This window comes from Podarcis melisellensis (assembly GCF_964234715.1).
Source record: "Podarcis melisellensis genome assembly, chromosome: 2".
Classification (NCBI taxonomy): Eukaryota; Metazoa; Chordata; class Lepidosauria; order Squamata; family Lacertidae; genus Podarcis; species Podarcis melisellensis.
Window position 1 is genome coordinate 25889912 of NC_138529.1, and position 22247 is coordinate 25912158.

Genomic DNA, 22247 nt, shown 5'->3' on the forward strand with positions numbered 1-22247 from the left:
TGACGTCATGACATCATGTGCACACGCTGTGAAGGTCCAGGGGGTGGAGTCGAATGCTCCCTGAATATTGATGACGCTCTGCCCTCTCAAAAGAAAAAGAAATACTTGAGGGGGACAAAAACTTCCTCAATCCCTAGGAGTTGTCTTGCCTGAACCAGAACATCCCTGGCACTTTATATATTGGCTGTCATCCAGTAATACCCATGAGTAGCATCTGTGCCCAATTTTAAAAAAGCGATTTTCCCTTTTAGAATGTGCACCGAAAGGTGCTTTGGTTTTTTTTTTAAAAAAACCACCATGTGGGAATTTTGCTTGAGAGTTCTGCAGCCTAAACCGAAACCTCATTGAACACAGTAAGACTTACAACCACGTAAATGTAAGGATACTGTTCTTTCTGCTGATAAAATGAGACATTTGTATTGGAATCTTTGTGTTTCGGGGGGGGGGGGCATACGATAACTTCCAGTCTCTGTCAGGCATCATGTAACCAGAAGCAGGAACTTGTTAAGCCACACATTGAGGAAATTCACTGAACACTTGTTACGTTTCTCGCGCTCTCGCTGTCTGAGGCAGGATCAATCATTGCATTAACACAAGTGTCTAACTAGAACATCTGTGCCCTAATTCAAGAGGTTCCTTCCAGGAAATCTCATGGATGAAAATAAAACCTGATAGGAGAGGCACTTCTTTGCTGAATCAATACATTTTAACCCTTCATATAATGCTCATGATGGCATCAGGGAGAGAGAAAAAGGGATATCCAGGAAAAGTAAAGAACATTTCTTGGTGGGTGGGTTGTGTCTCGCATGTTCAATTTCTAAAAGAGATATTATTTAACATTAATACTTTTTATCTTATGCACACTTCCCCCTGAAATAAGTCTAATTGACATAGGCCGATGATATACTTTTTATGTTTTAAATATTAACCACCCAGATTGAAATCACAATAAGGAAAAGGCCTTTCAGACAAAAGAGACCCCATAAACAAACATCTCTTGAGGCTCAAATTAAGCAGTCACAGCATGGATGTATTTATTTAGAAAACACAACTACTTCTTGCAAAGGAGGCCAGGAATACAGCCTTGGAGTGAGAAGAAGCCAGGAGACCCTGCCTTCCTGCCCACCATCTCACCAGGGTGGTACATGCTCTGGTTTTCTCCTGCTTGGACTACCGCAGCACATTCTACGTGGGGCTACCTTTGAAGGTGACTCAAAAACTGCAATTAATCCAGAATCCAGCTGCTAGATTGGCGACGGGGGGGCAGCTGCCAGGACCATACAACACTGGTCCTAAAGGATCTTCACTGGCTCCCAGTACGTTTCCAAGCACAATTCAAAGTGCATACCCTCCAAGTGGTGTGGATGTGACCGGGAAATAAGTTCCAGAGGGTCTATGTTTGCATGAACAGATCAAGGTTGTGGAACCTGTTGCCCTCCATCAGTTGCTGGACTTCAGCTCTCATCATCACTGACCATAGGCCATGTTGGCTGAGGCTGCTGGGAACTGGAGTCCAGCAATGTCTAGGGGGCTACAGGTCCTTGACCCAATATAGAAAAGCACTTCTAGTACATAAAAGGGTATTTTCTTCGAGGAAATATAAGGGTCCAAGAACCGGGAGGGACGACTGAGGGCAAGCTACTGGTCTGGGAGAGGGGTGCTTGCTCATCCTCACCGTTCCTCTGCAGTGGCCTGTGCAGAATGCAGCAAGGGCTCCAAAAACACACCCTGACGCTGCTAGTTGCTTCGCTGTTTGCAGAAAGCAGAATAGCTTTCAGTCTATTAATGCATACCCCCTTCATGGGTGAGATTCATTAAGTATAATGGATGCTTGTTCTTTGCAAGCCATGGGACAGGATGTAGAAATGCTTTTTTGCTTTCGCAATGTGATTCTAAATAACCTAACAGCGAGAGATTGGTGCAAAGCAGTTGCCTTAACAATAGCCCTGTGAGAAGCCTTCATTTGAAGGCGGGTGAGCATTGACCTTTCGTTCATACTCAGAAATGTGTTTGTGCAAACTGAAGGGGATGCCTCCACATTTTAAGTCCTGCAGCTTTCAATCCAGATTGTTTTGAGCATACAACGCTACTTACATTTTACTGTGTTCATGCATGTCACTCAATAAAAAGTTGTTGGAACAGTTTCGTATATATGTTTTTAATCTTGTTTAAATTTCCTAACCTCTTCCTTACCTGCCTATCTTTTATGTTTCAGCAGTCTGTAAAATTTCCTCAGCCTTTTGATATTGTCGTGAAACTTTTATACATTCAACCTCATTGTTTCGGTATACAACATAACATCTTCAGGGGAAAGCAAAGCATTACATTATCTGCCAATTGATGGGGGGGTGGAGGAGGAGGAGGAGGAGGAGGAGGAGGAGGAGGAGAGATCTAAATATTTTTCTTTCTTTTTTTTAAATACTTTTTGGAGGACATGATAAATAATAATAATAATAAAAAATTTTATTTATACCCCGCCCTCCCCGTCCAGAGCCAGGCTCAGGGCGGCTAACACCAGTAAAATTACAATTAAAAATAAAATAAAAAAATAAAATAAACCAATTTAAAATACATGATGCATTTTGCAGGCTGGTTAAACGCCTGTGAATGTATCTCCATCTAATGGCTTAGCCAAGTATTGCATGTTGCTTCAGTTGGAAGCAATGCTTTTCTGCACACAATGTAGTTTGTGGAATTCACTGTCACAAGAAGTGCTGTGGACCATCAGCTGTAAAAGAAGACCAGCCAGATCCATACTGAGGGGGTGGGGTGGGACTATCAATAGCTATCAGCTTTATAGGGAAGCATTTTGCCTCTGAATATTGAGTTGCTTGGGTTCAGCTGTGGAAAGTGCTATTAACTTTAAGCATTGCTTGTGGGCTTCTTGCTGGGATCTGCTTAGCAACTGAGGAAAGCAGGATGCTGTTGTGTTAAATGGTTCTTTGGCCTGTGCTAGAGGTTGTATAACCGTGTACGTCCTACGGTATATGCTCACTCATAACCTTTCTTTACTTTTCACTCTATAAAGAGAGCAGCTTTTAATACAGTGGTACAGCGGTTGGCGTTGTGGGTTAAACCACAGAGCCTAGGACTTGCCGATCAGAAGGTCGGTGGTTTGAATCCCCGTGACAGGGTGAGCTCCCATTGTTCGGTCCCTGCTCCTGCCAACCTAGCAGTTCGAAAGCACATCAAGTGCAAGTAGATAAATAGGTACTGCTCCGGTGGGAAGGTAAACGGTGTTTCTGTGTGCTGCTCTGCTTCGCCAGAAGCAGCTTAGTCATGCTGGCTACCTGACCCAGAAGCTGTACACTGGCTCCCACGGCCAATAAAGTGAGAGTCGGCCACGACTGGACCTAATGGTCAGGGGTACCTTTACCTTGTGTTACAGACGCTTCAGGTTACACACTCTGCTAACCCAGAAATAGTACCTCGGGTTAAGAACTTTGCTTCAGGATGAGAACAGAAATCGCGCAGCAGCAGTGGGCAGCAGCGGGAGGCCCCATTAGCTAAAGTGGTGCTTCAGGTTAAGAACAGTTTCAGGTTAAGAACGGACCTCCAGAATGAATTAAGTTCTTAACCTGAGGTACCACTGTAGAAGGGTGTGGTCGAGGGGTCGGCAACAGACCTCTCAGTGGGCTGGAGCGTGTGTGCCCGTGCATGCGCTCAAGCTATTTCCGGCTCCTCCATCGGCGCTCTTCTGACCTGGAAGTCGGTCCCTGCAGCGAGGAAAAAAATGGTGCCGTGGGGGTAAAAGCACAGAATCCCCATGCCGATCCATGGAATGGCCGTGGGCCAGTTCCAGGAAGGTCATGGGACAGAAGCAGCCCATGGGCCTTAGGATGCCAACCTCTAGTCTGGTCAATTTAGGTTACAAGTGGAAACTGCAACAAAAGGTTGAAGCATGGAATGCTTGTGTTCAGGGTTCTAGCTTTCCTGCTTCCATTGCACCTTGTCAGTATTTAATGGGCTCTTTGCATGCTATGTCACCGCTGGGTGCTTGTAGAAGTCGGCTGGTAGTTCATTTTTCTCTTCTTCTTTGGCAATCGCTTGTATAGGAGTATGATTGTCTTCCATGAACACTAACTTAACAGTGAGTCCATAAGTCACCTCAGGTAGTGCATTGATGCATCAGCAGAGTATAAAGAGCCCTGGGAAAGTCTTCAGAGGTTTCCTGCTCCCAGCAGAAAAAGTTTCTTCTCCAGTTAAGGCAAACCTCTCCCACACAGTTCTAAGTAACAAAGTGTTTATTGTCTTCAGATACAAGACAAAGCTAAACACTACTAAAACATTCCTGTTTAGACAGGCCTTACCTAGATGCTTAGAAAGGTGACTCGATTTGTTTTAGTATTTTACCTTATTGTATGTTTTAAAACATGGTTGATTTCTTGATTTCACTGCTTTATTTTTTCTGTAAAGCGCTTTGGGGTCCTTTTAAGTGGTGCATAAATTTTAGGATTTTTTTTTAACATTTATGAAATAAAATTTTATTTTAAAAAAATATATATATCTTGTTTTGCAGATTTTTATCTGTGCCTCGTCTACAGTTTCATCTACAGACGAAATAATATTGAGTTCGGAAGACGCTCGGTTCCCTTTAAGAGCCGAGAGACAACGACTCTGCCCTACACAAAGATGGCGCCCGCGAGGCTGAACTAGTGGAAATCTCGCCTGCCCTTCCGGGCCGAGAAGCGCCCTTGCCCCTGTCAAAGATGGCGAACGTTGACACGTCAGAGGTGGGAGGCGGGAGGCGACGCGGCCCGTTCCGGTTGAGGGAAAGGCGGCGGCGGGACGACGGCGATGGCGGCGACGGCGTCTGCCGAGGCGGCGGCGCTGGACGCCCTGAAGCGGGGCGGCCCGGGGGCGGCCGAGTCGCTCTTCGAGGCGCACGCGGTGGCGGAGCTGAGGGCCGTGGAGCGGCAGGTCCGCGCGGGCATCGAGGGCAAGCGGGAGGAGCTCCGGCAGATGGTCGGCGAGCGCTACCGGGACCTCATCGAGGCCGCCGACACCATCGCCGAGATGCGGCTCAGCGCCGAGCACCTCGTGGAGGCCGTGCGGGGGCTGCAGCAGCGGCGGGCCAAGGGACGCGCCGGAGGGGGCGGCGCCCCTCATAACGGCCAGCCCCCCGCGCGGAGGCCGGCGGTTGAGGTGGGGTCTTGCTGAGGGGCGCGGTGAGGGGAGGGCGTGTGTGTGTGGGGGGGGGGTGTCTTAAACCTGGCTCCCGCCAGCTGCTGTGGGTGGACTACAACTCCCGTAAGTGCATCACAGGTTCAGGAAATGGTCTGAGGTGATTGGGAAGCCATTACGCCGTTTAATACACTGCTTCCCAATCTCATGGATTTATTTATTGTTTGTTTCGGGGTGGGGGGGGGGGTTTGCAGGCAAAGTTGCTGAGCTTTTTTTTGTTTTTATAAAGGGGATACACCAAAGTTGTTGAATGGGGGTGTCCCGGTTATGTGTGTTTGTGTGTGTATATATATATATATATCACGTGTGTGTGTGTGTTTATATGTGTGTGTGTGTGTGTGTGTATACACGCGCGCACACACACACATATATGCATAGATACAAACATACACACCCCACAAGGAGGACATGGCTACACCCTGCTGTTTTTGGACTACAACTCCTACTACCCCATACCTGCTGGCTAGGGAGGATGGGAGTTGCAGTCTCAACAACTGCTGGGGACTCAGGTTTGAGAAGCACTAGACTACCCGCTGGGGGGGGGGTCCCCCCAATTAATTAGCAATCGCCTTTGTTCATTAAAAGCTTCATACCCTATTGAGGAAGCAGGAGGAGGTGTAAGTGCATTGTAGGCGGTTCAGGAAATTATCTGGGGCAATGTGAAGCTGTTACGTTGTTTAAAGCAGTGTTTCCCAAACTTGTGTCTGCTTGGGGTTTCCTTTGTCTCTCTCTCCCCCCCCCCTTAATTAACAGTTAACTTTGCTAGTTAGAGACATTCTACCCATCAAAATGTATGAGGAAGCAGGAGAAGACGTAAGCGCACTACAGGTTCAGGCAGGGCTTTATTTTTTCAGCCCGAACTCAGTTCTGTCACCTCTCAGGTGGGCGCCATTGCCATTCTTAAGAGAACAAGGGAGGTGTCTATGGTGAGTTCTGGCATCTTTTTTTCTAGGAAAATAGCACTGGAATCATTCAGAAAATGATCTGGGTAATGCGAAGCTGTTACATCATTTAAGACTTGAAAAGTGAGTTAGTCTGATCAGTGTTTTGATGGGTGAGCTCCTGGGTAAGCGTTCCAAAGTAAAAGATTAATAAAGCAAAGCAGAGCCAATAAAGCAAAACACAGGTGGGGACTAGCTGGGGTTTTTGCCCTGGGTGAAGCCTCCAGAAGGGGGCACCATTGAGGCTTCCAGCCTGTGTTTGTGCATTTGCAAATATGTGGCGTTTGTGTGCCAAACTGGGTCTTTGTTCCCGGTGAAATAAAGCCTACTTTTGCCCCTGTGGCAAAGAGAACTGATATGTGTTATGTTAACTTATACCTTAACCTCCATGATCGTATTATAAACTTTCTTATAAGTAGCTAGCTACCCATGTTGCTTATCTATTAGTACAGCTCCTGCGGGAATCTTTTGTCCTTTTTGAGTTAGTAAACATGGGTAAACTGTGCACTTAATATAACAAACCCTGTGGCATATAGTTATATGAACTATAATTCTGAATATATGCTAGCAACATCTCCTCTTTTTCAAAACGATTTCAATCCATGCTCCAGTAGTTTCTGTATGTGCATCAATTTATTTCATAGGCTGCACGTATTTTTCCCTACCTAGGCAGTACGCCAGTCACAGGAAAAGTTCTACTGTTTGGCAGCACAGATCCAACTACTACTGCAGATTCCTGAGAAAATCTGGAGTGCTATGGAATCCTCTCAGTACTTATATGCCACCCAGTTGTACCTGCTATGCTGCCACCTCCAGCGCCTCCTGCAGCTGGATTCTTCTGGCACCAGCTACAGCCCAATTCTGGCACGTTTTCCTATCCTTGCACGACAAGTAGCTGCAGCTAGCCATTTCCGGTAAGTAGCCAGCCAATTTCTTCTTCTTCTAGCTTTGCTCATCTTGTTGCTGTGATGCATTAGCTGCATCAAGATTGGATTACAGTAACACACTTAACTACAGGGCTGCCCTCGAAAACAACTAGAATGTTTTAGTTGCTGTGAAATGTTACCGCAAATGCTGTTGGGGTTTGTTAGCTGCTTTGCGTGCCTTTGTGGAAAGTGAGATAAAAATGTCAATATTAACTAAAAGGCTTATTTTGAACAGTAGACCTTCCTCTCCCAAGAACTTGGACTTAGAAATGGTATCAGAGACATAAAAGATGCTGCTAAGTAGCTTAGAGAACTATAGTCCTGCAGTTTTGTCACTAAGCACAGAATAAGGTATTTTAACTGCAAATCTGTCAGTTTCCATAATATTCTGAGAATCTCTACTATCTGATTTCTACCACCCATTGTTGTGAAGGATTTATGACAAGCAATAAATGGGTTCTTAAAACTTTAAAACCCAGTGGTGATGGGTGTATGCTTAAGGTGAGTGTATGCTTAAGCTGCATAGCTTGGCTGTTGAACCTCTACAAGGAAGTAGAGAGTTCAAAAAATTAAACAAACAATATTCAAATTGTTTCCCGAGTTGCCCCTGAAAAATTAGTCTCTTGGATGTGTTCAGTTCTATCTCTTGCTTTCCTTATGGAAAACTGAACCAAGTGTGTGTTGGTGATTGGATAGGCTCCTGAGGGCTGCCAAAAGTTCTGACATTGCAACAGAAGCAGGTGTGTGAGTAAATGGGTGCATACACATTTCTGGTTTAGAAGCTGCAGCTCCAGTCAGTTTCTGCAACAGCTCCTCTGCCTTATGGCTAAGTTGAAAATATGATTGACTCCATTGCGGAGACTATCTGGAGCTATGTATTGCTTAGCCCTAGCTTTTGGATTATGTTATGCATGCAAATTACTGTAGAATCTGGGAGAAGTTTGTTTTGGTTGCAAACTTCCCTGATGTTTGAGTTGGACATTTCACATGAATATTGATTGCTTACTTTACACACACACACACACACACACACACACACACACCACAACACATACACACACAATCTTCTGAATGGATTGCATCCACTCTAGACACTTGCTTCAGGTCATTCTGCTGGTTGTAATGCGTTCCCTCGGAGGATTGATGATAAGCCTAAAATTAGTATGCTGTGTTAGATTTGGTTGTCCATCTAGATTGGTGTTCTTTGTTTAGGCTTTTTTTTTATCTAATACTTTTGGGAGAAGGAAGAAGATCAGGAAACTTTGGGACTGTACATTATATTTAGGTCTATCTCTGACCCTTATTGCTGTTGGTTTTATGAAATGCGTACTCCACATATGCCACTTTCCTGCCAAAGCACTAAAAATGTTGGATATAGTGATGGTTTAAAAAAATCTAACAGACATATTTTAAAAAAGAAAATAAAAAATAGAGTGAAAGGAAGATAAGCATATACCTGCTGCAGTTCTGTACCCATTTGCCTTTGAGTAAGCTCCAAGAATTAAGTGGGACTTACTTCTGAACAGGATTGTGCAGTTGAGTGTCATCTCTTTCATACTGTACATAATGGAGTTACATAATTACCAGGCAGCATGGTCACTGCAGGAAACAGTTTTGGGAAGAGGGACCAGCTGAGCTGATGGTGTATGGCGCTTTTACTAACTTGCCCTTTTCTAATATGTGGCCAATTGGAATGGCTGCTGCTGAAAGCAATTCTAGGAAGAGAGGAGCAAACTGGATTTGGTCCTAGCCACGCTGATGAAAGGGGTTTGCATCCACAGCATAATAGCTTTAATATCACTTTTTAGTCTATTAACATAGATCCGAGTTAGTATTCACCCAAAGCTCCCTTCAGTTAGGCAAGAGAAGTAAAATAGCTACCACTTTCTTTATGATGTTATGCAGCTCTAAGCTATCATTTCCCACCACTGATTCTTGTTTTGAACTTTACATTTCTTCATTGAGTGTTGCACAGCACACCTCTTGACGGTGCCTCCTTTGTCTACCAATTAGGTCAACAATCCTACATGAGAGCAAGTTGCTACTGAAATGCCAGACCGTTTTGGACCAAGCCGTAGCAGAGGCATTGTGTTCAGCCATGCTTCTTGAGGGGAGTTCTCCACGCCAGGCTCTTGCTGACTTCCTGCTGGCCAGGAAATCTGCAATTCAGCAGCTTCTGGATCAGCCCCATCATGGTGAGTGCAAGTGAAATTTTCATCTAAATTAGTGTGCAGTAACCTCAGGTTACGTACTGCCCTTGTTGCGTATCCTACAGGATACGCACGCGGCAAACCCAGAAATAATGGGAAGGCTTTTGACGCCTGCGCAGAAGCAGGCTACCGCCACGTGCACTGCCAGCAGGGAGGCCCACCAATTGATGTTAGATTTCAGCAGTTCTGGGGGCAAATAGTCTATGCCTGGTGCTTTGTTATTTTTAAACTGTGAAATTAAGGTTCTTAGCCTCAGTCATAGATACTGGAGGCCAGTCTGGTAAGTTTTCCAAAGATTCTGGTTTTTGGTTGACCTCATCATCCTGCCCATGATAGAGTGATAATATTGCATCTGATAGTACACACTGGAACATTACAAGTATTCTCCAGCAGGCCTGATATTGTATGCCAGAAGAGGCAGATGTCCTTATCGTGAGGGGCCTTTATTAAGATATGCCAAGCGTGTTTTTCTACTTCCTGTTTTTTTCCATCTTAGCAGCAGTTTATACTTCTGTCTGAGGGTGACATATTCATTAATTAAGAGGGGTAAATTAGAGCTCCTATATTTATGGTAATCTCTCTTCAGCTGGCTTTTAGCCTGCTTGCACTCTTTGTCGAACCAGCTGGAAGATCTGATCAATCTTCTTGAGCCACTGTTCTTGATCTCAGTTTTCAAGTGGTCTTGCAACCTTTCAGTCAAAATCTTAAATACCCGTATTTTTCGCTCCATAGGGCGCACCTAGTTTTTAGAGGAGGAAAATACGGAAAAAAATATTCTGAATCAAATGTTGCACAAAACTATTTAAAGCAGCAAAGCGGGCAGCTCCTGTCTGCTTTTCTGCTTTAAATCGAGCCTCAGAGGAGGGTGGGAAGGGGAACCATGGCTTATCTAAGTCGAGTTAATAATGCTGAGCCTGACTTATGGCCATCGAGATTAGCCTGGCCGTCTCAGTGGAAATCTGGGGAGGCTGAGGTGGACTTTCCAGTGGTCAAAGTGTGGTTGTGTCTTCCTGCCCGGCATCTATTTCCTGCCCTCTTTTCCCCCTGCACCCCCGCACCCTGCTTCGAGGGAAGGAAGTGGAGCCATGGATCCTCTGCTCGCAACTGCAGTGGACTCCCTCTACTTTGAAGCAGGAAAGTGGGAGAGGAGCTGCTTACATGAGTGTAAGCTGCTCCCCTCCTACTTTCCTGCTTCAAAGGGAGCCCGGGAGGAGGGAATCCGCTGCAGCCTCGAGCAGCGGAGGATCCATGGTCCCCTTCCTTCCCTCCTCCATAGTTGCTTTGAAGGAGGAAAGTGGGAGAGGAGCTGCTTACACGAGTGTAAGCTGCTCCCCTCCCACATTGCCGCTTCAAAGGGAGCCTGGGAGGAGGGAATCTGCTGCAGCTTCCCCCACCTCCCGCAGAAGCCGCGCGCTCTTTAAAGGAGCTGCGTGGCTTCTCCTGGCTTTTCTGGGAAGTGAGGGGATTCCCCCACCTCGTAGAAAAGCCCGCAGGAGCCGCGCAGCCTTTAAAGAGGGCGCTGCTCTTGGGGGCTTTTCCCCGAGGAGGGAGAAGGGACTGATGCGGCCAGTCAGTCCCTTCTCCCTCCTGGAGAAAAGCCCGCAAGAGCGCATGAAGCTTGTGTGCGGCTTTTGGGGGCTTTTCCCGCCTGCCTCCCCCCTGCATTCGCTCCATAGGATGCACACACATTTTCCCTTGCTTTTTAGGAGGGAAAAAGTGCGTCCTATGGTGCGAAAATACGGTAAATTCATAGCCTCAGCAGCAGAGGTAGCTGAGATAATAACAGTATGATTAGTCCTTAAGTCATCTGCATGAAGGTGAGTCAGCGCTAGATTGAGTACTGGTGTCCACTTAATTCTGTTGTCTGCAGGAACACCTAAGTTTGCATTAGAGATAAATTGAGTTTTGGGAGGGAGAATTGTTAAAGTTAGAATCTTAAGAGTTGGAAGGGACACAAGGGTCATCTAGTCCAACTCCCTGCAATGCAGGAATCTCAGCTAAAGCATCCATGACTGATGGCCATCCAATCACTGCTAAAAAACCTCCAAGGAAGGAGAGTTGACTACCTCTCGTGGGAGTCTGCTCCACTGCCAAACAGCTCTTATTTTCAGAAGGTTTTTCCACTTGTTTAGTATTAAATCTACTTTCTTGTCACTTGAAGCCATTGCCTCGAGTCCTGCCCTCCAGGAGAAAACAAGCATGCTCCCTCTTCTATGTCACAGTCCTTAAGATATTTGAAAATGGCTATCATATCTCCTCTCAGTCTCCTCTTTTCCAGGCTAAACATACCCAGCTGCTTCAAGCGCTCCTCATAAGGATTAGTTTCCAAACCCTTGATCATCTTGGTTGTCCTCTTCTGCACATGTTTTAGCTTGTCAACATCCTTCTTAAATTGTAGTTGTTGTTTGGATAACATTTTAAAACTGCTGTTTCTCCTCCCCCCCCCAGTTGAATTTTGAGGATATGGAAATATGTTAACCATCAAATGATACTTTTTGTCTTTGCAACCCAGGGCAGCAGTTGCAATGCAGAAGAAAGTGTCTGTCTATGAGCACAATACTTCTACCTTGCAAAATGGCTGCTATTATTCACTGGCTTTTTTTTTTAACCAGATGCTGGCATTAAAGCGCAAGTTTGTTCCTTGGTGGAGCTGCTAGCCACAACCCTGTATCAAGCACATGCCCTCTTCTATTCCCTGCCAGAGGGAATGCCTTCAGACCCATCTCTTCCCTGTGGCTTGCTCTTCTCAACCCTGGAGACCATCACAAGCCAGCATCCAGCAGGTGAGCAGCAAAACTGGTAGGGACTATGCAAAATTACCATGTTATCGTTGGTGAGGGCCTAGTTTAATCCTCAGTAGCCTGACCTCTCTTCTCCCCTAGGTAAGGGCATCACAGCTTTGAAGGAAGAAACCAAGCTGAGCAGCTCATTCAAATATTTGCCATCTTCCATCGCAGAATTCCAGCCAACACTCAGAACTCTGGCACATCCTATTAGCCAGGATTACCTTAGAGATACACTTCAGAAATGGATCAATATGTGAGTCTGAGGAACTAGCTTTGCCATCATGATCCACTTGAAAAGCACATTGCCTGGTCCATTGTAGACTTGGGTAAAACTCTTTGTGTGAAAATCATTGTGGTTGGCAGTGCTTTTTTCCTTAAAAAAATGTTTAGGGGTACTCTCATTCCGTCAGGAAACATCATGGCAGGAAATGAGGTCGCTATCGGGGGTAGCAGCGGAACTGATGATTCACTGTGCTACAGAAGAAACTAAAAAAATTAAAATTTTCAGTTTCTTCCCCCATTAGATTCACAAAATGTTTAGGGGTATGCATACCCCTGCATCCCCCCAGAAAAAAAGCACTGGTGGTTGGTACTGTTTACCTGAATTTCATAGATTGAACAAATTAAGAAAAAGATGCAGCTTTCAAAAGTGTATCTAGATATTTCGTAGCACCCTCACTATTGTGGAATATGGCCTTCTGCTGGTCTCATTTGCTTCCTGCTGCCTCTGGGTTCACTCTGGGATAATTCTGGTCCATCTGACAGCCCTAACTAGCCAGGTAGTGCTGCCTTCTCAGCACCATTGTACCTTACCTTGGTCAGATTGGGGTCCACAGGTTTACAGGTGAGGCCAATCCGGCATTCCCGTCAGTGCACCTGCAAAGGCCCATCCTTGTCTTTGTCCTGCCCCATTTCAGTTCTGGGTAAGGTGCAGCAATGGAAAGTCATTTTAGTTGCTCCACCCTACCACCCAAATATTGTGCTTTAGTTTTCTGTCACTGCAAGGTGGACATTTGAACTCTTATTTATACTCTTTGTCATGATAATTTAAAAGGGTACTCTTCCTCTTATGCTCCAGTCACCACAAAAGTGGAAGCTCAATATATTTGAACTCTCTTCCTGAGAACACTGCTGTGTTAAAACACTAGTGAAAGATAAGTGCCTATTTTGAGTTCTTCATAATTTTATCTGTATTTACAAGATTGTGACACTTCACCTACCCATCATCCTTTGTTCAGGGAGAGTGTGAGTTTATTTTTACCCTTTGCCATCACATTGGCTCCTAGCTGCGCCTGTTTGACCTCTGGTTTACATGATTCAGTAAAGGCCACAATTCACGTAAGCAGATGAGTATTTTTCAATGCAGCTTTTAATTACTATGCAGGAAGAAGTAGTGGCTCTGCAATTATTGTGCAGGGAAAAGTAACTCCCAAGGGAGTCCTTCAGGCAGCGACTCATCCAGTATTTCTTTCAGGTGCAATGATGACATCAGATCTGGGATCACAAATTTGCTGGTTTATGTGAAGAGCCTTAAAGGTCTAGCTGGAATTCGTGATGCTGTGTGGGAACTGCTCACCAGTGAGTCCATGAGTCAGAACTGGGAGACAGTATGTCACCGACTCCTTGACAAACCCATCTTTTTTTGGGAAGATTTGTTACAACAGCTTTTCTTGGACAGATTACAGGTAATATATTGTCACAGTTGGGCTAGGTAGCTTAAAGGTTAACAAACTAAGCAAAAATATTATTTGCCATGGTAATTGAGCTTTTTGGTTTTGGACAATAGCTACTCCTGTGTAGGACTAGTTCAGAGATGTTTGTGATGTATTAGGAAATTTCCACTCTGGTTCTCTTTATGTGTAAAGGGAACTTTGTTCAGAATAGAACTATCATCTGATTCTTATCATTTGTAGCAAAATACTAAAGCACCCATAAGCTCCTGTTTCCTCCTAATCCACGCTGGATGAAATTATTCGTATAATAATTGTATATAATTATAATATATGTATCCTTTGTACCTGGATACATCTTCATGTTTACTTTCTAGAGATCAGAAACCCATTTGACTGCATATTTGGTAGCAATAATATACTTTTTATGCTTACCACTTTTCCAACTTGGTTTAACTGTGCATTGGTTCCTTTGACATCAATTTTGAGTGGAACTTTGGGAAGAACCTTGGGGGTTAAAGGGGGGGCAGATCTCAAGGACATTCCTCAAAACCTGAATGTTGGAGTTTGTGTGTACCCTGCCATTTCCTGCTATATCTTAAAAGCATTCCCATGCTTCTGGTTGGGTCTGTGGTGATGCACCAGCTTTTGTCTCTGTGTAATGAGTTTTTCTTTTCCAGACGCTGACAAAGGAAGGATTTGATGACATCTCCAGCAGCTCCAAGGAGCTCCTTGTTGTGTCTGTACAGGAGCTTGAAGCTAAGGTTGATGCATCTGCCCACAACAAACATATGCTATTTGAACATAACATGGCCTCTTTCTTATGGTCAGAGAATCCAAATGACTTGCCACCCGATGCAGCCTGGATCAGTGTGGCAAACCGCAGTCAGTTCACCAAGAGTGGGTTATCCATGAAGGCCCAGGCCCACAGCCCACGAGTTCAAAGCTTCTGCAGCGCTCTGGATTCCAAGCTGAAGGCCAAGTTGGAGGACCTTCTGTCCTACTTGCCCTCTGACTCCTCTCTGCCTAAGGATGCTCTGCGTGTTCAACCCAGGAACTCTGCCTTTGACAGGTTTGCTGATGCAGGCACAGTAGAAGAACTGTTGCGCAGCCACTGCATTGGCTGTGTGGATTATGTGCTGGGTTGTGTTAGGGAAGAGCTGCATCAGGCTCAGGACGTACTTCAAGGATGTGCAGACGCTTTGCACCACCCCAAAATCAACACCGTTCTCTTCATGGCACGGCTCTGCCGATCGTTGGGGGAGTTATGCCCGCATTTGAAGCAGTGCATTCTGGGTAAATCAGGTTACACAGAAAGTGTTCTGAGGGAGCCTTGGCCTTTGAAAAAGGTTGGGAAAGGGAAAACTCAAGAGGTGAATCCCATAAAGGCTAAATGGCAAGAATTAAAAGAACGGCTGCTGAAGGATAGCCTGTCTGCCTATCGGATTTGGAGCACAGCTGTTGCTAAAGTGAGTTTCTGTCTTGAAGGTGGTGGAATATCCCTTTCCTCTTGTGCTTTGGTTTGTTTTTTTACTGCATCCAATGCCTCCCACCTTACCATAAGAACAAATGCTTTCTTCGTTTGTGGCAGGGGTCAGCAACGTGCGGCCCCTGGGCCGGAAGCGGTCCATGGAGGCCATTTAACTGGCCCACGAGCTGCCGCAGAACCGAGCCACCTGCTCAGCGAGTCCCGGCTCACTGCAGTAAACTGGCACAGCGACTCGCTTCAGCGGTGCTGGAAATAATGTCTGCACATGCACAGATGGCAGAAATCGCAGGAGTGCGTGCGATCCGGCCCACAGACGGATCTCTGTGGGACCGATCAGGTCCAGGCAAGGTAAACCTTGCCACCACTTGGTTTGTGGGGACCCTGTTACTAGATGTTTGAAATCTGCAACAGATTGTAAAAAGGCAGGAAAATGTCTGAGCAGTATTCTCTTGTGTGCAGAAATGTCTTGAATCCTACTAGATGCAATGAAGAACCTTGACTTTTCCATGTTTCCTCACCAGAGCTGTGACATGACATTTAGCTCAGATAGCAAAGCAGAATTTGGCTAAAATCAAGGCTGATTATGCCTGTTTTCCCATGCTTCCCTCCATATCCGTGTCTGCCTCTCAACATGCTAAGGCCAAACAAATTGCTTCACAGATTAATTTTTGTTAGAAATAGTACTAAAATAAAATAAAGGATTTGAAATGAAGGAATGGAATTTGGTAGGACACTTATGGTGCCAGAATGCCAAAAGGCAGTTTTCAGAAATTTCATATGTGAAAAATGATGCTGTGATAGTTGCATGCTGACCACCTATGGGCCCCAAATCTCACTTGGGCATAAAAAGATTGGTTCTGATGCTCTCCTGCTGCTGTTATTTGTATTTTACACTAGGTCCTGGTTCAGGGGTTCACACAGTCGTTGTTAAAGGGTCAAGCTGGATCCATTCTGGCAACAGCCACCAACTGGGAAGAGATTGAAATTGAAGAAGAGACTGAGACTGGAAGCAGTGTAAAGTCCAAGATACGGCTCCCTGTGCAGGTGGGTGAAAAGCAGTAAGATACACACCAACGGTTAGTCTGTACAGTGTTCTCAGTTTACATAAGGGAGAGGGGAACTGATTCTCAAATGTGCCCAATAACCCAGCAGCACAGCTGAGACTGAAGCCCAAATCTCCTCAGTGCCTTTTCTGAGAAGATGGTGGAATGTTACAAAAGTGCAGTGGGGTGATAGCCACTTGGTTTGATTTTCTTTTTTCCCTGATCATACCTCTAGAGAAGAGGAATGACAGTCATTAGGATCCAGCACCTGCCTCCAGTTTCAAGTTTCCAGTTTCTTGTCCCTGTCTAAGTAATATTTATTCATACTAAGAAGGCACATTTAGTACCAGCTTGTGTTGCTGAGTCTTAGAAATGTATAGATTTTGATGACACAGTTTAGAAGGTTTGTATGTAGACTTAACCTGATGGGGGGTTGATTTATAGCAAGAGTGGCTAACCTGTGGTCTTCCAGAAGTTGTTAGTCTATAGCTGCCATCTTCCCTAACTACTGAGCATGCTGGCAAGGGCTGATGGGATTTGAAGTCCAACATCTGGAGGGCCACAAGTTGCCACCCTTGATTTGTAATACCACTTTATGCAGTTCAGGATAAGTGTCACTGTCAAAAGGAGTGTGGAGCTGCCAAAGTAAAAAACAGACACTTGTCCTTTCAAGAAAACATAATGTTTTTACCACTGGTATTCTTCACAGCCATCATGGTGCGTCCAGTCCCTCCTCTTCAGTTTGTGCCAAGAAGTCAATCGAGTTGGAGGCCATACCCTTCCCAAGGTCACCTTGCAGGAACTACTGAAGACTTGTATGACTGAAGTATTAACTGGCTATGAAAAACTGTCAGGAGCGAGCCAGGAAAAGGTGCGTTGTTGGGGGTCTGTGGACCACTGCACAGTGTTTGACTAGATTGATAATCCTGCTCCAAGTGTGTATTCGAAAACCCAGGAAATGAAAAATGTGAATTGTCAAGAGCAAAGCTATTGATCGGCTCCCGCTTTGCAAGGCTCGCTCATGGGGAAAGTTCTAACGCAGGAGCAGCCAATGTGGTGCCCACAGATGTTGCTGAGCTCAGTGCCCATCAGCCCTAGTCAGTGTAGCCAGTGGTTGTTCAACAACATTTGTAGGGTGACACATTCTGTCCCTTCAGACCATCTCGCTAGTTGAAAAAGCGAAGGGTGTATCTTTTGGGACTTTAATTGCACTGTTTTGTCACTAACCAAGTTGTACTCAGAACAGACCACTGAATGTTTTGTTACGTTGCTTGGAGACCTTTTTGTGTAGCAATAAACTATTATGTTCAAGTAAATAATAAAAAAAATAGGCCTAAATTGGTCATGTCCGTTAATTTCAGTGGACCTACTCTGAGAATCAGTAATGTTGGCTTACAGCAAACCTTTAGTCCTTGCACATGTTCATAGCAGCACTTGAACTCCCAGGTCAGTACTAAAAAAGTATACTAGAAGGCTGATAGCATCTTTGCCCATGAATAAATATGATTGGAATTGGCGATACTTACAAATATGTATGCGTTTGACTGTGGCATTAATCTTGCTTTCCCCTTTTCTATAGAAGGCAGCCAATCTCGGAGCAGCTCAGTTAACAAAGGGCAGGATTCACCTAACCAGTCCAGTCAGTAGAAGCCCTACATAACAGGGCTCCCCTGCCACCTGCAATTGGCTCGGGGTGGGAGAGGGGAGGGGTAGTGTTCTGTCTGGCAAGCTGAAATACTTGCACAGAGGAAATGATTGGAAGAGTAACATGTTGAATTGAACCCTGAGTGGAGACCCTTCTCCATGCAATGATCTGACATTTTATGGGGAAGCATCTGAATGATGCAACCACAGGAGCAGGTCTGATTACGTGGGTATTTCTTATAGAGTTGAAGTTCTTAATGGGGGAGGGTATGATTCCATGGGGAAAACCTGTATGTTTGTAATAGTGTGAGATCACTTTGCATGCTCGCACACAAGCAGTTACAGGTAACTAAAATACGGGACACTGAATAAATTGAGATGTTCTACAACTGTCCGTGCTCTACCTTCTGTATGTAAGTGCTGCGATTCTTTGGCTATCTCTGCTATGAGATTTAAAACAAAAAAAACAAAAACAAAAATCCAGGTTCACAGGGGCCTAATAAACATTTTCACAGACTAGTGTGATTATCAGGGGACTACTTTTAGTATTTTGGGCACAGAACCACATGATCTAGATGCTTAAAGTGATTGTTGATTAAACTTTAAATATATGTGAGGACTGCTGGCCTAGACATTTGCTTAAGAATCAACCTTATTTTTCCTTCCCCTACCTGTTTCTAGAAAGAAGGGAAGTTACCCATCACTCAGAACAGGGCTTTGCAACTCTTGTATGATCTTCGGTATCTGAATATAGTCCTGACAACTAAGAGTGAAGATATGAAAGGCAGCAGAAACAAGCAGGATTCCAGGTACAGTGTTCTGTCAGGAGTTGAGTGTTTTCAACAGTGGGTTTATTTTTTACTCCCTTTGCAAACCTCAAAATGTTACTGCACCCTTTGTGCTCCAGTCACCTTGCATTGATATATCAGTGTGTATGTGAGGCTACACGCAGGGCTAGTAGGCTCAGACTTTGCTTGCCTAGATATCTCAGCTATTTTCTCTCACCTGTGCAGAGCTGAATCTAGGTAATTTAATATTTTCCTACCAGCTCTGAATGTAACCACTACTTACTAAAATTCAGTGCTGTTCATTGATTGATAATAAATTACGCTGAAGCGGGTAGAGTATACACTTGGATGCAGATCAGTCCATAGCTTAGGGCACGGATACAAGCAGATGAGGCTGGCTGGAGACAAACCAAGCAAACCTGTATCTCACTCTTTCCATTTGCAGAAAGGAGCACTAGAAGAGGGCCCACAACAGCAATCATGAGTAGCAAGATGCTCCCCAAAATCTGTAATCTGTGCATAAAGTTTTGTAACAGAACAATTCTTAAATAAGGAGCCATTTAACAGAAATCCTTGTCAGAAATCTTGCAGATCTGTACACACACCAGGAGATCAGCAGGAGCACAGTAGTGATTCCAGTCTCAGTAGTTTCAAGGAGAGGTTACATTAAGGCAGCTTATTAGAAACAGGGCATCTTGCTATATAAAATGTATTTGGAATATTTTAAGTTATTCCTCTGGCTTGTAAGGCATCAGTTCAACTGTAACTGGAAACCAGAATGTAGCTTTAAAAATGTTAAACTCTGTTCTCACTGAATTAAGGGACTTTTAAATAGCTCAGCACAGGATCCTGTTAATCATTCCATTACTATGGTTGGAAAGTGATTGAATGCCTGCTTTTTTTGTTTTCACATCAGTCTTTTCTTGTTGACTGTCAAAAATGTATCTCTGTCCGATTCAGCTTTACTCCCTCTGTTTCAGGATTGAGAAAGAGATAGACTTTCTGGAAAGTTATATAGATCCCTTCGACTTGGATGTCTTTACACCACACTTAAACAGCAACCTTAATCGTCTGGTGCAGCGGACCTCTGTAAGTTCAGGCAAAAGAACATAACTGTTGCAATTTTGTTTGGCTACTGTACTTAAAGATAGGGTGCTTTACTTGGTAAAATTGTACACATAGAAATGGTCTTTTGCACTTTGTTCCTTAGCAACAATAGAACCAGTACAATAATGAAAACCAAGGGGGAAAGGGTTGTGTATGCATACAGTTGGATAGTGGTATAAGCATGTAAGCACATTTTAGGGTACACTTTGATCATGCAGTCCAATAGTTCTGTTATTTGCAGCATTCAGAATCAAAGCATCGTTTGTCTCCTGAATAGCCAAAACCAAAAATATCCCATGAGATTGTATGGATTTTATCCTTGGAAGTTCATGCCTCATAGTAGACAAACACCTAACACCAAGTGATATAAAAGTGAACCTGAAATCCTGGGGGGGGGGGGAGGGAAATGTTTGTTTTAAACACAAATGGCCAGGTTGACCCTTAAGAGTTTGCCTTGTGTTTGTTTAAGGGTACTTCCTTTGCTGCTTTCCAATCTAATAAATCCTATTTCTGGTTCACTGAGCACTTGGCAGTTGCATCTACAGTGGTACCTTGGGTTAAGAACTTAATTCGTTCCAGAGGTCCGTTCTTAACCTGAAACTGTTCTTAACCCGAGACACCACTTTAGCTAATGGGGCCTCCCGCTGCCGCCGCCACACAATTTCTATTCGCATCCTGAAGCAAAGTTCTTAACCCGAGGTACTATTTCTGGGTTAGCAGAGTCTGTAACCTAAGGTACCACTGTACTGCCGCCACAACCAAGCAATTACCTTTTTCTGTGCTCCTCTAGGTCCTGTTTGGCTTATTAACAGGGGCAGAGAATCAGTACACCAGCCGAAGCAGTAATTTAACTTCTCAAGAATTACATAACATCCTACCTCTAGCATCTAGTCAAATCAGGTAAGTGACTCACGCTATAGGCAATAGGAAGTCCGTGAAACAAAGCATGTGGGGGTGCAAAATATTTTACCTCTTTTTTTCTTTTTTTCAGATTTGGGCTGTTGCCACTCAGCATGTCAAGCTCACGCAAGACTAAATCAGCTATGAGAAACACTGAACAGAAGGCTCAGGTTTGTTCCTTTATTCTAGCTTATGGTTTTCTCCACTCTTGCCAACTGTTTAGTTGCACTGGTAATGTTAATGCTAAGATTTTCCTAGGGAGCCCAGGGTGTTGTTGTTGGTTTTTTTAAAAAAAGTAAATCAGAAACTCATGCCACAATTTCCTTTGGACACTTTAGGAGTAGCATATACTTTTCTAGGTTTGAAGATGAATTAGTTAAATAATTTGTCAAATTGTGTATAGGAGTCGATAGCAACATTAGCGTATATTGTTAGTACAGACTTGCACATTGACAGCTTATCTCTAATAATAATAAGGTATGTTAAAGGAGTGATTAATCTAACTGTCTTGTACCCTTCATTCTAGTATGATGCTGACCAAGTAACCCCTGAAGAAATCTTGCTGGGGTATTAATGCATGTGTGAATTGAGTGGCTTCCTCTCCTTTGTAGGCTTCTGTGCTAAGGCTTGCTTATGTAGCCATAGAACTTGATAGCTGTTGTCAAACTTACCAAGTTTACATATGAGAAATTGAATGCATACTAGCAGCTGGCATGGGTTTCCTTCTGTATTGCCATGCAACTACACCCTAGAAGGTGCTGCAGGGAAGGGTGGACAAAGAGGTCTAAAGTTCTCAGTATGTAAAGAAATTCACATGTTAAATATCAGAAGCATCTGTTGCTATGGCAGGGTTTGGACATATGTTGCACATACATTTTAATGAACCTAATTTTAGACTAAAATGAACCCACTGGTAATGTAAGACACTACTACATAAGCAAAACTGCCTCCCTTTCTGCTTGCCATTATGATGCGCCTTCCCTGTAGTAATAGAGTAAGCCTTTCAAAATAAGGGAAAGCTACTACTGTAGGTAAGAAAATGGACTTAACATGTCCGCCCGCTTACCTAGGAAGTTATTGATGGTTGCCGTAAGTGGAGCTGGGAGTAGAAGGCACTTTGAGCAGCAGACTGTGTTTCTGTGTCTCAAAAGCCTACAAGGGAAGTGTAAAATTTCCTGAACACGCCAAAAGGCTTCAAGGCAAGGATGATTGTTTCTACAGTTCTCTCTGCTACACAGAGAACTGCACATATTAACCCCCCACCCTGGTCTGGTTTTATGTAGCTACTAATGAGCCTGCTCTGAATGCAAGCCAGCTTAAAAAGAAGAAAGCCTAGGAGGTTACTGACTTTCTTTTGCTAATTTAACAGATCCCAGCTGCTGCCCTTCTAAGAGCAGAAGAGACGTTCCGCCCTGGCTCCCTGTTCAGGCAGCTTGCAGCTGAGGAGGAGGACACAGCAGCACCATCTTTATTTAAACTTGGCTGGCTCTCTAGCATGACCAAATGATTCAATAAAATGTGAATGATTGTACTTTTGGCATTGTAAAAAGCATCTACTT

At 44.3% G+C, this 22247-nt stretch overlaps 1 protein-coding gene across 2 annotated transcripts; it reads left to right on the plus strand.

Annotated features, from left to right (window-relative positions):
* Positions 1-4780: 4780 nt before the first annotated feature.
* Positions 4781-22219, plus strand: COG1 (component of oligomeric golgi complex 1). Of its 2 annotated transcripts, XM_081899597.1 has the most exons (15): positions 4781-5145; positions 6795-7039; positions 9065-9246; positions 11874-12044; positions 12144-12300; positions 13522-13732; positions 14398-15186; positions 16104-16250; positions 16959-17120; positions 18575-18702; positions 19662-19770; positions 20579-20688; positions 20780-20858; positions 21215-21255; positions 22058-22219. In XM_081899597.1, the coding sequence occupies exons 1-15, from the start codon at positions 4798-4800 to the stop codon at positions 22077-22079; spliced, it is 2901 nt and encodes a 966-aa protein (XP_081755723.1). In that variant the 5' UTR covers positions 4781-4797; the 3' UTR covers positions 22080-22219. The 2 variants fall into 2 exon arrangements, with proteins under 2 accessions (XP_081755723.1, XP_081755722.1); XM_081899596.1 differs by lacking the exon at positions 21215-21255 and having other exon boundaries at positions 4782-5145.
* The last annotated feature ends 28 nt before the right edge of the window (positions 22220-22247 follow it).